Genomic DNA, 17526 nt, shown 5'->3' on the forward strand with positions numbered 1-17526 from the left:
TTAAATGCGGAGAGCGTATTGCTCTCCGCATTTAGCGAGGTCTTGCAGACCTGATCCGCTCTGTCGGATCAGGTCCGCAAGACCAATGATAAATAGAGGCCAGTATCTCTAGATCAATACAAATGGTAAAGTGTGAGATAGAAAGATAGTCACCGCAATGAAAATGCTGCCCTAATTACAGTGGAAACGTGAAGTACACAATAATTAGACATAGGGCCAGATTACAAATGGTGCACTATTTAGCGTTTTTGCTCGAGCGCACACACCACCAGAAGTAAACTTGTAATTACAAGTTCAAAGTAAATGGTTTGTGTGCGAGCGAAACCCGACATGCACTCATTTTGCAAGGTCTTCGCACATTACTTTGCGTTTACTTTCAATTTGTATTACGCGCGCAAGTTAGCAATATATTACAATTTAAAAGTAAACGCGAGCTGCCGAGTGCAACCTAAATTTGTGCTTGTCAGTTTAGAGCGACTGAAGACCTGGCATAAAATGTTAGGGCTAAAATAAAAGTAGCACTAAACACTACTTAAAGTGAAGGTAAACTTTGCCATGTTCGATAATGTTACATGCCAATACATATAAAATGAAGGGTACTTTAAGTCATCATTTCTTTTATTTTGAAATATTTACCTATTTATCGCCGTTTTTCTATACAATTCTACTCTTTATCTAAACTGCCCGTTTATTTATTTTTTTCTTTCAGTCCGGTCACGTTGTTGTATTATCCAATAATAGGTCTGGCCGTTAGGCGGCCGTCATTTGACGTCACAACATTTAGAGACGTTCTGCGCATGCGTTGGCTATACTTCTGCTCCCGTCCAAGCCGTGCTCGTTCAGGATTAGCGCATGCGCAATTCATGCGTATAGGTAGAAGGCAGTCTATTTACAAGTAAATTGCAACAGTATCTGTGGCTACAAACGGTTTCACTCGATCGCTGCTATATCTTCTGTTTGGATCCAAAGTAAGTCTTTTTTATTACTTTAGTCACGCAGGCGCAAGTGGAATGTACCGTGAGTTGTGCGCATGCGCAAGTTGCACCGCAATCGTGAACGCGCTTCTCCAATACGTATAGAGCGGGTGGGTCCGCTCTGTACGTAATACATTGATAAACCAGGAAATACATGGAGGGAGGAGTTAAGACCGGCTGAAAACGTAGATAAAAACTGTTTGTTATACTTATATATATATATATATATATAGTTATTTGTTATAAAAACATAGCGCTCTTACTATATAGTACATGGGTAACATAATACAGCTGACAAAAAAGCTAAACTTTACCTTCACTTTAACTACATTAAAGGTTTACACTCATATATACACTATCTCTTAAAATTATTCATATAAATAGTAAATAAAATATTTTATAAGGGTTAAAAGGTATATGGTATATCTTTCTGTTGGAGACATCTCACAACTCACAGGTACAAGCACTTTTTTTAATAGAATTCCCTGTGGGTAGCCCCTACAAGAGTCAGTGTGATTTTTCATGTCTGACCCACCAAAGTTTTGATAAACTTAGGCCCTGTGTGAGTAAAATACAGCAGACCAAAACATGTATATACAATAACATTGTCTCACTGAGGGATAAAAGATAAAGAGACATGAGAACCCAAATTTTTCTTTCACAATTTAGATAGAGCATGCAATTTTTAGACAACTTTCTAATATACTTCTATTATCAAATTGTTTTTGTTCTCTTGGTATCCTTTATTGAAAAGCAAATCATGTTATCCATTTCGTAGAGCACTAGTTTAATAGAGGTTAATTGGAAACTTTTTAAAAAAATGTATGCTCTGTTATGTGGGTTCCATGTCCCTTTAAGGAGATCTACTGGCTTTATGGACTGTGTTTTTATATAATTTACAAAATATTTATCCAGCACCAAAATCCAACGGTGCACGCCCAGGAGTTACTGCATTCAACTCCAGTAAAGCAAGTAAACTATATTAGACCGCATCTATGTAGCTTCAAAGTGTTTGTTTTATTGGATAACTAAGATGAAAAACTACATTTCAGTCTACATGACCTTATTCATGTTGTATCTTATTAATGTGTTAAACCAACTATTTAAAGTCTACATCAATGGTGTTAATGATTACCATAACATCTTAACCCTTTCTATTCCAGCAAGGTAACACATTTACACAGTATTGACAACTAGTGGACATCAATAATAAAACACTCAATATAAACATTTCTATATGCTAAATTAACATACTTTTGATAATGTCAAATATTTACATATTACATCCAACTTTACAAATAATACACAGATAACATATTTCCTGTATGAAAGTAATCAGGAGACTAGAAATTATTAATAGAAGGAAAAACACATAAATTATGTAAAGGGAGACCAATCTCTCTCTCTTCTCTCTCTTTTCATCCCTGTGGGGTGCAATGATTCCAATTGATAGATCCAATATGATTCTCTACATTTCAAAAGGGGTTCTTATATATTTTGTATATCTTGTTAAATACTCTCCAGCAGCGTTTCACAACAAGTTTGGGACATAAAAGGATGAACAAAGTATAATGTGTTTTTTTTTGTGTATGTTTTTTAGATGTGGACTATGTAACGCCCTTGTGCTCTCAGGTTGTGTATGAAGGACTGGTTGATGATATTTTTCGTATCAAATGCGGTAAATATCATGTCTGTTTATAAGATGTTGCTGTGTTTGTGCAGACACTAGATGCTTACAAATTCTCATTTTATAGAATCATCTTAGTAAATACAACTATTTTAGGGGACATTAAACACAAAATGAGATCTGCATGCGACGGCAACTTAAAAATCTGTAAAGTATTTTGCAAAAAAGTAATGCAGCTTAGTTTTGTAAAAAAACTATATTCTTATGCATCTTCCATGGATTTCCCTATCTTCCAGAACAAATGGACTCTTGCTAGTCACTTGCAACCCTGTACATGTATATGAGGAATAAAGTTGTATTGATGTTTAGTGCTGACTATCTTTTGATTAATCAGTTGATAATTTTATGAAACCCAAATTAATTTGTAATATTAACTACTATATAACTAAATATTATACATTTGCAAATATTCAGGATCCCTAATTAGTTTGTTAAACTAATCACTACAATGGCCGTGGTCTGCGGTATTCTGCTGTATATTTATTAGGAAAAAAGTGCAACACACCAATTCCTTTGAAAGAACCGAATGCCGCAGACCACAGACATTTTTGGGATTAGTTGAACTCACTAATATTTGCATGTTTACTAAATATAAGTAAAAGTGTGTGTGTATGTGTAATATATATATATATATATATATATATATATATATATATATATATACCCGTTCATTTTTTTTGTATGGGTTCAGCGTCACTAAGTGCTGAAAAGCAGTTGTGTAAGCACATATTGCTGATCCTACAATAATATTTATACTTAAAGGGACATAAAACAAGGATAGAGACAAAATATAATATGTACTTTAATTACCTTACCTGCAAATTTATACTGCAGTACTTCTCCATTAAAGGGACATGAAACTCAAATTTTGTTTTCATGATTCAGATAGAGAATTCAATGATAAACAACATTCCAATTTACTTCTATTATCTACTTTACTTCATTCTTTAGATATCCTTTGTTGAAAAAATAGCAATGCACATGGGTGAGCCAATCACACTAGGCATCTATGTGCAGCCACCAATCAGCAGCTACTGAGCCCATTTAGATGTGCTTTTCAATAAAGGATATTAACAGAATTAAGCAAATTAGATAAAAGAAGTAAATTGGAAAGCTGTTTAAAATTGCATGCTCTTTCTAAATCGTGAAAGAAAACATTTAGGTTTCATGTCCCTTTAACTCTTTCTTTTAAGTTTCAGAATTGTACAGCTCTAACTCCCCCCACACAATTCCTTCTATGGCTGCATCTATATCCACCTTTGATTTGGTAGAATGCAGACTTTAACAGTCATTATCTGCTGGAGAATGCCAGAAACAAATAAGCTGCTGTGAAGTTGAAATACAATGCCTGTGTTTCTGATGCTAAACACTGATAGAGGGTGGTGGATCAGACTACTCCAGGCAGCATGGCTTTGTAACTAATTTTGCTTATTTTTGAAAATTATTTTAAAATGCTTGACAGCAATTTAAACTTTTTTTTTAATGCAAACTATTTTTTACTTAATTAGCCCCTTTTAGGATATGCACAGATCTCAACATGTTTTATGGCATTTTAAACTACCTACTAACGTCACTGCTATTGCAAACTATCACCTAGATTTGGAGTTTTGTCGGTAAAGACCTGCGTTGCTAACGAGACTTTTTTTTTCCAGCGCACCCTTTAAACAACGCTAATATTGCGAGTTTTCTGAATGGCTGCGTTAGCCTCAGAAAAGTGAGCGTTGAGCCAAATTTAGCTCCACTTCAGCCCTCAATACCAGCGTTGCTTACGGTAGCGGTAAGCTGGAAAAACGTGCTTGTGCACGATTTCCCCATAGGATACAATGGGGCTGAGCTGGCTGAAAAAAAAACCTAACACCTGCAAAAAAGCAGCGTTCAGCTCCTAACGCAGCCCCATTGTTTCCTATGGGGAAACACTTCCTAAGTCTACACCTAACACCCTAACATGAACCCGGAGTCGTCTAAACACCCCTAATCTTACACTTATTAACCCCTAATCTGCCGCTCCCGCTATCGCTGACACCTACATTATATTATTAACCCCTAATCTGCCGCTCCGGACACCGCAGCCACCTACATTATAGCTATGAACCCCTAATCTGCTGTCCCTAACATCGCCAACACCTATATTATATTTATTAACCCCTAATCTGTCCCCCCCCCCCAACGTCGCCGCCACCTACCTACACTTATTAACCCCTAATCTGTCGACCGGACATCGCCGCCACTATAATAAATGTATTAACCCCTAAACCGCTGCAATCCCGCCTCGCAAACACTATAATAAATTTTATTAACCCCTAATCTGCCCTCCCTAACATCGCCGCCACCTACCTACAATTATTAACCCCTAATCTCCCGCCCCCATCGTCGCTGCTACTATAATAAAGTTATTAACCCCTAAACCTAAGTCTAACCCTAACACCCCCCTAAATTAAATATAATTTAAATAAAACAAAATAAATTTACTATAATTAAATAAATTATTCCTATTTAAAACTAAATACTTACCTATAAAATAAACCCTAATATAGCTACAATATAACTAATAGTTACATTGTATCTATTTTAGGAATTATATTTATTTTACAGGCAACTTTGTATTTATTTTAACTAGGTACAATAGCTATTAAATAGTTGTAACTTAGGTTAGGATTTATTTTACAAGTAATTTTGTAATTATTTTAACTACCTAATTTTGTAATTATTTTAACTACCTAGTTAAAATAATTACAAAATTACTTGTAAAATAAATCCTAACCTAAGTTACAAATACACCTAACACTACACTATCAATAAATTAATTAAATAAATTAACTACAATGATCTAAACTAAAATACAATTAAATAAACTAAACTATATTACCAAAAAAAACAAACACTAAATTACAAAAAATAAAAAAATATTACAAGAATTTTAATTTAATTACACCTAATCTAAGCCCCCTAATAAAATAAAAAAGCCCCCCAAAATAATAAAATTCCCTACCCTATACAAAATTACAAAAGTAATCAGCTCTTTTACCAGCCCTTAAAAGGGATTTTTGCGGGGCATTGCCCCAAAGTAATCAGCTCTTTTACCTGTAAAAAAAAAAATACAAGACCCCCCAACATTACAACCCACACACCCCTACTCTAAAACCCACCCGATCCCCCCTTAAAAAAACCTAACACTATCCCATTGAAGATCACCCTACCTTGAGCCGTCTTCACCCAGCCGGTCCGAAGTCTTCATCCGATGGAGCAGAAGAGGACATCCAGACCGGCAGAAGTCTTCATCCGATGGAGCAGAAGAGGACATCCAGACCGGCAGAAGTCTTCATCCTATCCAGGCAGAAGAGGACATCCGGACCATCAGAAGTCTTCATCCTATCCGGGCAGAAGAGGACATCCGGACCGGCAGAGGTCTTCATCCTATCCGGGCAGAAGAGGACATCCGGACCGGCAGAAGTCTTCATCCTATCCGGGCAGAAGAGGACATCCGGACCGGCAGAAGTCTTCATCCTATCCGGGCAGAAGAGGACATCCGGACCGGCAGAAGTCTTCATCCTATCCGGGCAGAAGTCTTCATCCTATCCGGGCAGAAGAGGACATCCGGACCGGCAGAAGTCTTCATCCAGACATCTTCATCCATGCGGCATCTTCTATCTTCATCCATCCGACGAGGAGCAGCTTCATCTTCAAGACCTCCGGCGCGGAGCATCTTTCCTGGCCGACCGACTAACGACGAATGACGGTTCCTTTAAATGACGTCGCCCAAGATGGCGTCCCTCGAATTCCGATTGGCTGATAGGATTCTATCAGCCAATCGGAATTAAGGTAGGAAAAATCTGATTGGTTGATTTAATCAGCCAATCAGATTAAAATTCAATCCGATTGGCTGATTGGATCAGCCAATAGAATGCAAGGTCAATTCTATTGGCTGATCCAATCAGCCAATCGGATTGAATTTTAATCTGATTGGCTGATTAAATCAACCAATCAGATTTTTCCTACCTTAATTCCGATTGGCTGATAGAATCCTATCAGCCAATCGGAATTCAAGGGACACCATCTTGGATGACGTAATTTAAAGGAACCGTCATTCGTTGTTAGTCCGTCGGCCAGGAAGGATGCTCCGCGCCGGAGGTCTTGAAGATCGAGCCGCTCCTCGTCGGATGGATGAAGATAGAAGTTGCCGCTTGGATGAAGATGTCTGCCGGTCCGGATGTCCTCTTCTGCCAGGATAGGATGAAGACGGCTCAAGGTAAGGTGATCTTCAATGGGGTAGTGTTAGGTTTTTTTAAGGGGGGATCGGGTGTGTGGGTGGTGGCTTGTAATGTTGGGGGGGTCTTGTATTTTTTTTTACAGGTAAAAGAGCTGATTATTTTGGGGCAATGCCCCGCAAAAAGCCATTTTAAGGGCTGGTAAAAGAGCTGATTACTTTTGTAATTTAGTATAGGGTAGGGAATTTTATTTTTTTGGGGGACTTTTTTATTTTATTAGGGGGATTAGATTAGGTGTAATTAGATTAAAATTCTTGTAATATTTTTTTATTTTTTGTAATTTAGTGTTTGTTTTTTTTGGTAATATAGTTTAGTTTATTTAATTGTATTTTAGTTTAGCTCATTGTAGTTAATTTATTTAATTAATTTATTGATAGTGTAGTGTTAGGTGTAGTTGTAACTTAGGTTAGGATTTATTTTACAGGTAATTTTGTAATTATTTTAACTAGGTAGCTATTAAATAGTTTTTTTTAACTATTTAATAGCTATTGTACCTAGTTAAAATAAATACAAAGTTGCCTGTAAAATAAATATAATTCCTTAAATAGATACAATGTAACTATTAGTTATATTGTAGCTATATTAGGGTTTATTTTATAGGTAAGTATTTAGTTTTAAATAGGAATAATTTATTTAATTCTTGTAAATTTATTTCGTTTTATTTAAATTATATTTAACTTAGGGGGGGGTTAGGGTTAGACTTAGGTTTAGGGGTTAATAACTTTATTATAGTAGCAGCGACGCTGGGGACGGGAGATTAGGGGTTAATAATTGTAGGTAGGTGGCGGTGATGTTAGGGAGGGCAGATTAGGGGTTAATAAAATTTATTATAGTGTTTGCGAGTGTGGCGTTTTAGGGGTTAATACATTTATTATAATGGCGGCGATGTCCGGTCGGTAGATTAGGGGTTAATAAGTGTAGGTAGGTGTCTGCGACGTTGGGGCGGCAGATTAGGGGTTAATAAATATAATGTAGGTGTCGGCGATGTTAGGGGCAGCAGATTAGGGAATTCATAAGTATAATGTAGGTGGCGGTGTCCGGTCGGCAGATTAGGGGTTAAATAATTTTATTTTAGTGTTTGCAATGTGGAGGGGCCTTGGTTTAGGGGTTCATAGGTAGTTTATGGGTGTTAGTGTACTTTGTAGCACTGTAGTTAAGAGCTTTATGTTCCAGCGTTAGCCCATAAAACTCTTAACTACTGACTTTTTTAGGCGGTAGGAGTCTTGGCGGTAGAGGCTGTACCGCTCACTTCTTCCAAGACTCGTAATACCGGCGTTAGGCAAATCCCATAGAAAAGATAGGATACGCAATTAACGTAAGGGGTAGCCAAAAGTCGCGGAAGAAAAGTGAGCGGTACACCTATACCTGCCAAACTCGTAATACCAGCGGGCGTTAAAAAGCAGCATTAGGACCCCTTAACGCTGCTTTTTAAGGCTAACGCAGAACTCTAAATCTAGGTGTTTGATTCTGGTGGACATGAGTAGCAGCATTTAATTTAACAGAATACATGGGCTGAGGATACTGTGTGGGGGTTAATGCTTCTTTGTAAAAATAGTAAATAGACATTTGAGCTTCAGCTTCTCTGGGCACAGTGGAACAAGTACACATTTCAGAGATATTTCATAGCAAATGTTATTGCTATATTGTTATAGTTTTATTTGTTAAACGTCCTTTGGGAGATTATATTTTGAGTTTAATGTTTTTGTAAGTAAAGGAACAGGCCATACTTTTACCATTATTAAGTTAGGAAAGACAGTATTGCAAGAGAAGCTTTAATACTTTGTCAGCTAAATTAAAAATGATCATTTCTTAAGATTTGCACTAATTTGTAAAAATGTAGTAGCATAAAAAAACATTTCATTTTCTGATACTGCTTAACGAATCTGTATATTTGAACCCATGTAGGAAGTGTTGAATTTGGACCAGAGGTCACTTCTTCAGATAAGAGTATAAAGGTTCTGCTCAATTCTCAAGATAAGGTAAACTTTATTTTATTGTGCCATAGGACTGTAATTGACTTTGAACATTAATGTATTGTAATATGCAAAATTGCCTCCAAATTTGTAAGAAAAATATTTTTTATTAAGGGTTTAGAAACAAGATACACATTGGAAAACATAAGTCATTTTCAGTAGATTTATACTGTGTGTATATGTATATATATATATATGTGTGTGTGTAGTGAAGAAGGTATCTGAAAAACTAGGGGACCACTCTTGGATCCCATATTAGGAAACTAACTTATCAATAGCAATATCTTATGACAAAGCAAAGAAAAGAATCTGTCACAGGTCAAACACTCTTCTATGATAAATCTATGTTGCTTGTATATGACGACAGATAGAAAACCGTTTATAAAACGTGGGTACATAGTGAACCTACTAGCATAACAATACAGAAATGGAGACAGCACACTTGTGGATCACAACTGGATAACAAAATTTGGAGGCAAATAAGATATCTATTTAGAATTTGGTAACAAACTATGTTGCCCTCCTACTCATATTCTTCTCCGAACCATTCCATCCAAAAAAATAAATAAAAAAAGTGAATGGGAGCCTGGAGAATATTGTAGCTATACCGTTTCATCCGCAGACAGCACGGTAAAGATTGTAGTAGTACTTAAACTCTATAGAGCAGGAAGTCAACTCGAATTTAGCAAACACTTGGGTGTAGTTATAGTTGCTATGTAATTAGGGCAGACACTATTGTGAATTATTGACCAAATAGACTAGTATTAACCAAATAGACATATATAGGGACATTTGAAACCTAAATAAAAGAGGGCTACAATAATAATTCTATAAAGATAACATTTCCCTTAATACTACCAGTGTGATATCAGGAAAGAAATAAACGGGAGTACTATGCAAGCTTCTAAAATAATAATTAACAGTGAATAAAATAACCTGCCAATGGAGCAACAAAATAGAAACCCTCTAGGCAGTTTAAGTGGACCTGGATATGGATTTTAACCCACTCCAACCTTCAGTTCCCATGAAAAAATGGGATTAGAAAGTCTCAAACTAGTGTGGAGATGCATCAATCTTCATTGGCTGTAGATGTGGATTTGAGTTTGTATCACCAGAGAGCGTCCCAGTTTAACATGTCTAATTGACTCTGGGGCAGAAACAAAGGAGACCGGAGGAGGTAGTCCTTGAAAACATTCTCTCTTCAGGGGTAGAGTTTGCTAGCATAGGGAATTCCAATTCTAGCCGTCATCTGTTGTTTTTAGGAAGCTGTAAATATGGTAGCCGTTAAAATAGTAGATGATGACCTGAACCCTTGAACGATTAGACCCCCATTGTCAAATGGCAAACATTTTCCTGGGGGGACAGTGAACTCCAAAAATGTTATAGTTTAAAAAGATAGATAATTAGTTTATTACCCATTCCCTAGTTTTGCATAACCAACACTGTTATAATAATATACTTTTTTTTCATATTGATGGAATATCCCTTTAATTTGTATTGCAGCTCATTTTTAAGCACACCTGCACATAAACAAATCTCTCACATACTTAAAGGACATGAAATCCAATCTCTTTATTCTCTCAGGCTTTAGAGAGCATGACATTTTAATTAACTTTTTTTTTTTTAATTTTTTTATTTTATTGAGGTTGATATAAAGGCATACAAATGATACATTTCCATTAAGTATGATTACATGGCAGTGTCAAATGCTTAGGACACAATTGTCTATACAAAAATACAAAAGGGTGCAGTAAGAGATAAATCCAGCAGTCGACAATTAAACAGTATGCCAAACTATACACCTTCTAAAATATCCAGGAGGCCACTTGTGGACCTCATACCTATAGAGAATATAGATCACACCAGAAGGTATCCTGAAAGAAAGGAGACCACTTATGGAGACCACTTATCCTATACATTAACAAATTAAGCATGCAACTCAGCATATATATAATTATAGCAATGAGATCAGTAAAACATAGTGTGTTAACAAACGTTTGTCACTCAGTAAAATGGAGCAATACAATATATGATAGTGGGAGGGTCTAACAGTAAGCATTCTATAATGTTTTTCAGATATCTGGACATCAACCTATGTGACATTTACAATCTGTTAAACATATCGGAAACTCTGAGGGTCATAGCAGTTAAAGGGCGTGAGGAGCCAGCTAATATATGATTCAGAGGGAGAATAGGGCCAAAAGATGGTTATGTAGGGGAAAAAATAGTTATGTGAAAGAAAGAGAAGGATAAATTGTTGGCTTCAAACCCTAGTGCTAACAAACATATATGTGACAAATAAACATAGGGTAACAAGATTATATTTACTGTATATTAAGCTAATAATGTCAACATTAGGCTATTACCTATTCCAAATATATTAATGCATCAGGCTCATGAGTTATCATTAAAAATATATCCCACACTAGGCACATTATAAAATAGTTTAGGAAAAATACGTATGAGAGGTTATATAGGAACAGCATAACAATATTACATAATACTCATACTATACTGTGACATGCATCTAAGTAAGGAGTAAGCCGTATTCACCTTATATAGTGACATTAACTTATTACAAAACTAAGAGCTATTTGCAGGGTGGTTGTACAGAGAATCCAGTACATAGCGCCAGTGGGAGTTAAGGTAAGTAACAGGCTTGCAGGAGATAAGCAAATTCTTATACTGCGCCTCGGCGTCGTCCATCTTAGAAAGTAGCGTATTGCAACATATTAGTGAGGTAAGCAGCCAGGGTGAAGCATCTAATAGAATTCCTTGAGGGTAGAGACTGCAATACAAAACTTGCTAATGGAAAAGGACCTTACTATCCGACACCAGATCTAAGATCACTGGGGGCAAAGTGTAGGAGATCAATAGCTCGAAGCGTCACTCTCACCTCCATGGACTCCTCATTCCCTGCTAGGGTCATCCTCATGTTTGTCCAGCCTAGCAAAATACTGTAGAGCCTGCGAGTGCTTGTGCCGTACCTCAGCGCTTGCACTGTCAGGTATGCCTCCAGCAGTGTGTGCGCTCCAATGGATTCTGGGCTCGGTATATCTCTATAGTGGCTCCCCGTAAGCATGCTCCGCATACCCTCTTCATGATTGCTTCTCTGCTCAATTGAGTGGGACCAGCCGACTGTTGCTCTCCGGCGCATTATAGGGCTATTAGCATCAGGGACCTGCTTCTGTGGGGATCGCAACGGCAGAGCCGCATCTTCAATCTTGTGCATAGCAGGACCGTCGGCTGTGACTCGAATGCCAGGCTGTTGCATCTTAGCGTTAGGAGTAAGTTTGTAGCCGTCTTGTTCTGTTTGTTCCATGGAGGTACTTGGAGTGTTTTCTGTTTCCCTTGTGCATTGCTGTGGGATAGGGACAGTGCCAGGGTTCACTCCTATCACATGGACTGGGTCGGGGCGAAAACAGTTTTCAAAAAGCCGTAGAAGGTCTGCATAGTGGTCTTCTAGTATGGCACATATAGATTCTTCAAACTTTTGGAAGTTAATTGCCATACTGGGTCCTTAATAAGTGACTGTTGTGCAATAGAAAAAACTGCGCACTCAGGGCACAGCAAGTTGTGGGGACGGTGTTGAGGCTTCTAATGTAGGGAGAGGCCTCAAATGAAAAAGTCCGGTGCTGAGGGCAATTAAGCAACGTCTCGATCCAAAACCCCTATTTCTCAGATCAGGCCACCAACAGCTCAGCCCCTCCACTATTTTAAATAGAATATATCCAGTTCAGCTGTATTGAAAGTATTGATTTTGGAGAGAGCTTAAAGGGACAGTCAACCCAAAAATTACTTTAACTTATTTAGATTAGTTAAATAACAACCTTTACAGTAAACTGTAGCCAAATATTCCTCTAAATAAACTTTGGCAGAAAATGCACTTACTAGATCTCATCTGGCTTTTTTGAAATGGCCGCCTGACCCCTCCTCCTCTGACGTCTACCAAAAGCTTGTACTAACAGGATCCTTTCCTTTCTTCTCGTCCCTGCGCGCTCCTGCAATTTCAGCTCTCTAGAGGCAGTGAGTGCCGGGCAGGCGGCAATGTGATGGTCTGTGCCCCTGTTTTAATATTCCTTTAATACTCCAATTAGATTATAGTGAAATATTTTATAAAAGCAGCTTCTGTTTGCCCCAACATTGAGGTGCATTTGAATAAGTCCCGCCTTGTATGCCTAACTACTGTTTGTCTTTGCGCTCCTCTCCTTTATTGCCCTGAAGTGCCCTCTCTCACCCTTCATAGGATACGCTTGCTCTGTCATTCCTCCATACTTCTGGAAAGCTAATTCTGTTGGGCTGCTGTCATCAGATTTTCCCTTCTCATAGTGATCACGGTTTCTCCCTAACTGAGCCTGAGCGCTATCTCGCTGCCCTGGCTGCTGTCTGTGATCTCAACGCAACGAGTGATTTTACAACCTATGTTTCTACTCTGGATTTGGTGCACATTATTCTCACCATGTTCCCATCACTACAGCTTTTGTCACTAAATCCAGAGTAGAAACATAGGTTGTGAAATCGCTCACTGATATCACAGACAGCAGCCAGAACAGCGATATAGCGCTCAGGCTCAGTTAGGTGTCCTGGCAAAGATTATTGCAAAGCTGCATATCAATCAAGGGGGATCATACTGGTGGAAGGGTCATTATTTTCTATAAGTTTTGCTATTGACCTCTCTCACCATCCTGCTAGGGCAAATATATGTCAATAAAAGACATTGCGCTAAAGCTAGATCAAGAGGATTCTTACTGAGATAAATAAATGCAGTAGATGCCCTAGCAGTGTGCCGGGAGTGATAAATCACCCTAAACTTTATTGTACCCAGTACTTATCAACAACCCTACATTCGTAGCGCAATGTCTTTTGTGCAAAATAAATGTGTCCACAAAATAGCTGTATTACTGAGCGCAATATAATTTGGTGGTAAAATTCCATATATGCTGCTATCATGTATACGCTAACTGTAAAATTGAAATACATTGTTGTGCATTTCAAATTTGATTTGTATGTTTTGTTTTAAACGTCCCTCTGTACCATATATCTCCTAAACTGACCCAGCAATTTATTCTGTATCTGCTGTGTACATATGCCTATATGTTACCTTTTTTGACAATGTTTTAGAATAGGGGTGAATACACTGAATAATGGTATCTCTGTATTACTATGTAGAGCCAGACAGAGAATATATTTTTCTAAAGATCTAGAGGTATGCACAAAAGACATTGCGCTACGAATGTAGGGTTGTTGATAAGTACTGGGTACAATAAAGTTTAGGGTGATTTATCACTCCCGGCACACTGCTAGGGCATCTACTGCATTTATTTATTTCAGTAAAAATCCTCTTGATCTAGCTTTAGCGCAAGTCTTTTATTGACATATATTTGCCCTAGCAGTGTGCCTACATTCGTAGCGCAATGTCTTTTATTCATACATCTAGCTCTTTAGAAAAATATATTCTCTGTCTGGTTCTACATAGTAATACAGAGATACCATTATATCACATTTAGCATTTGACCAACCAATAAGAAATATAGATAACATAAAACTAATTTGAATGTTGTTTATTTGTATAAGTATAGTGCATATTTATTGTTTCAATTTGTAGCATTTTTTTCCTCTGTACCATATATCTCCTAAACTGACCCAGCAATTTATTCTGTATCTGCTGTGTACATATGCCTATATGTTACCTTTTTTGACAATATTTTAGAATAGGGGTGAATAATGGTATCTCTGTATTACTATGTAGAACCAGACAGAGAATATATTTTTCTAAAGAGCTAGACGTATGAATAAAAGACATTGCGCTACGAATGTAGGCACACTGCTAGGGCAAATATATGTCAATAAAAGACTTGCGCTAAAGCTAGATCAAGAGGATTTTTACTGAAATAAATAAATGCAGTAGATGCCCTAGCAGTGTGCCGGGAGTGATAAATCACCCTAAACTTTATTGTACCCAGTACTTATCAACAACCCTACATTCGTAGCGCAATGTCTTTTGTGCATACCTCTAGATCTTTGGAAAAATATATTCTCTGTCTGGCTCTACATAGTAATACAGAGATACCATTATTCAGTGTATTCACCCCTATTCTAAAACATTGTCAAAAAAGGTAACATATAGGCATATGTACACAGCAGATACAGAATAAATTGCTGGGTCAGTTTAGGAGATATATGGTACAGAGGGACGTTTAAAACAAAACATACAAATCAAATTTGAAATGCACAACAATGTATTTCAATTTTACAGTTAGCGTATACATGATAGCAGCATATATGGAATTTTACCACCAAATTATATTGCGCTCAGTAATACAGCTATTTTGTGGACACATTTATTTTGCACAAAAGACATTGCGCTACGAATGTAGGGTTGTTGATAAGTACTGGGTACAATAAAGTTTAGGGTGATTTATCACTCCCGGCACACTGCTAGGGCATCTACTGCATTTATTTATCTCAGTAAGAATCCTCTTGATCTAGCTTTAGCGCAATGTCTTTTATTGACATATATTTGCCCTAGCAGGATGGTGAGTGAGGTCAATAGCAAAACTTATAGAAAATAATGACCAATCCACCAGTATGATCCCCCTTGATTGATATGCAGCTTTGCAATAATCTTTGCCAGGACACCTAACTGAGCCTGAGCGCTATATCGCTGTTCTGGCTGCTGTCTGTGATATCAGTGAGCGATTTCACAACCTATGTTTCTACTCTGGATTTAGTGACAAAAGCTGTAGTGATGGGAACATGGTGAGAATAATGTGCACCAAATCCAGAGTAGAAACATAGGTTGTAAAATCACTCGTTGCGTTGAGATCACAGACAGCAGCCAGGGCAGCGAGATAGCGCTCAGGCTCAGTTAGGGAGAAACCGTGATCACTATGAGAAGGGAAAATCTGATGACAGCAGCCCAACAGAATTAGCTTTCCAGAAGTATGGAGGAATGACAGAGCAAGCGTATCCTATGAAGGGTGAGAGAGGGCACTTCAGGGCAATAAAGGAGAGGAGCGCAAAGACAAACAGTAGTTAGGCATACAAGGCGGGACTTATTCAAATGCACCTCAATGTTGGGGCAAACAGAAGCTGCTTTTATAAAATATTTCACTATAATCTAATTGGAGTATTAAAGCAATATTAAAACAGGGGCACAGACCATCACATTGCCGCCTGCCCGGCACTCACTGCCTCTCATTCTCTGTAACACACAGCGCACAGCATGGATGAGAGGCAGTGAGTGCCGGGTATGAACAGCTTCTAGAGAGCTGAAATTGCAGGAGCGCGCAGGGACGAGAAGAAAGGAAAGGATCCTGTTAGTACAAGCTTTTGGTAGACGTCAGAGGAGGAGGGGTCAGGCGGCCATTTCAAAAAAGCCAGATGAGATCTAGTAAGTGCATTTTCTGCCAAAGTTTATTTAGAGGAATATTTGGCTACAGTTTACTGTAAAGGTTTTTATTTAACTAATCTAAATAAGTTAAAGTAATTTTTGGGTTGACTGTCCCTTTAAGGAGTTGAAGCTCAGTGCGACCAGTAAGATGGCCGCCGCCCGGAAGTCCCGATAATAATATACTTTTAACCTCTGTGATTACCTTGTATTTAACTCCTTAACAGGGTACGGCGCTGGTCATTAAGCCCTTAAGGACCAGCGTCATACCCTTACGACACTGCTGTCCTGGGTCTCCCTCTGCCACGATCTCGCTAAAAGTAGCGAGATTGTGCTATTTCTGCATGCCCCATGAAATAGATGTGGCCCTCTCTGCATCGGACAGTGGTGGTGCCGCCGATCGTTGGTGGCGTGGGAAGGGTTAGGAGGGAGGTGGGTGGGTGGCCCATCGCTGGAGGGGGGCAGGAGCGGGTGGGACCGCTACCCTACAGAAAAATAATTCTCTGAGAGCGGCAGGGAGGGGGTAGGAGGAGGGAGGGAGAAGGAGGTAGAGGGGGATCCTCTGTGGAGGGAACTATTAGATATTAGAGAGTAGGGAAAGGATCATGATGGGAAGGGGGGTAAATGAGGGAGGAGGGAGGGAGTTGGGCAGCTACACTACACAAACAAATGTGTTGGTTTTTGTTTTGTTTTTTTAAATAGAAAACTGGGTACTGGCAGACAGCTGCCAGTACCTAAGATTGAGGGAATTGGTTAGAAGGGGGAGGGTTAGAAAGCTTTTTGGGAGGGATCGGGGAGGTGGGAAGGTAAGGGGGTAATCCTACACTAAGGACAATAATAATAATAATTTAAAAAAAAATGTGTTAAACTGCATACTTGTGGTGTGCAGCTGCAATTAGCGGCCGTCTAATTGCCAAAAAGCAATGACAAAGCCATATATGTCTGCTATTTCTGAACAAAGGGGATCCCAGAGAAGCATTTGTGCCATGATTGCACAAGCTGTTTGTAAATAATTTCAGTGAGAAACCTAAAGTTTGTGAAAAATGTAACATTTTTTTTTTTTTATTATTTGATTGCATTCGGCGGTGAAATGGTGGCATTAAATATACCAAAATGGGCCTAGATCAATACTTTGGGTTGTCTACTAAAAAAAAATATAGTTTTAATAGATAAATATAAAAAGGCTCTATTTCTGTTTAAATGTAGTGATGCTAAAATGCTATGGTCTTTTGGGGAA

General features: G+C 38.1%; 1 protein-coding gene across 3 annotated transcripts in view; it reads left to right on the top strand.

The window, feature by feature from the left end:
* The window catches only part of VPS33B (VPS33B late endosome and lysosome associated), a 102908-nt gene that overhangs the window by 21316 nt on the left and 64066 nt on the right, over nt 1–17526 (top strand). For all 3 annotated transcript variants that reach the window (XM_053717705.1, XM_053717704.1, XM_053717706.1), the window contains exons 11-12: nt 2575–2652; nt 8832–8905. In XM_053717705.1, coding sequence (XP_053573680.1) covers nt 2575–2652; nt 8832–8905 — 152 coding nt within the window. The remainder of the gene's footprint in view (nt 1–2574; nt 2653–8831; nt 8906–17526) is intronic.

This window comes from Bombina bombina, chromosome 6, assembly GCF_027579735.1.
Source record: "Bombina bombina isolate aBomBom1 chromosome 6, aBomBom1.pri, whole genome shotgun sequence".
Classification (NCBI taxonomy): Eukaryota; Metazoa; Chordata; class Amphibia; order Anura; family Bombinatoridae; genus Bombina; species Bombina bombina.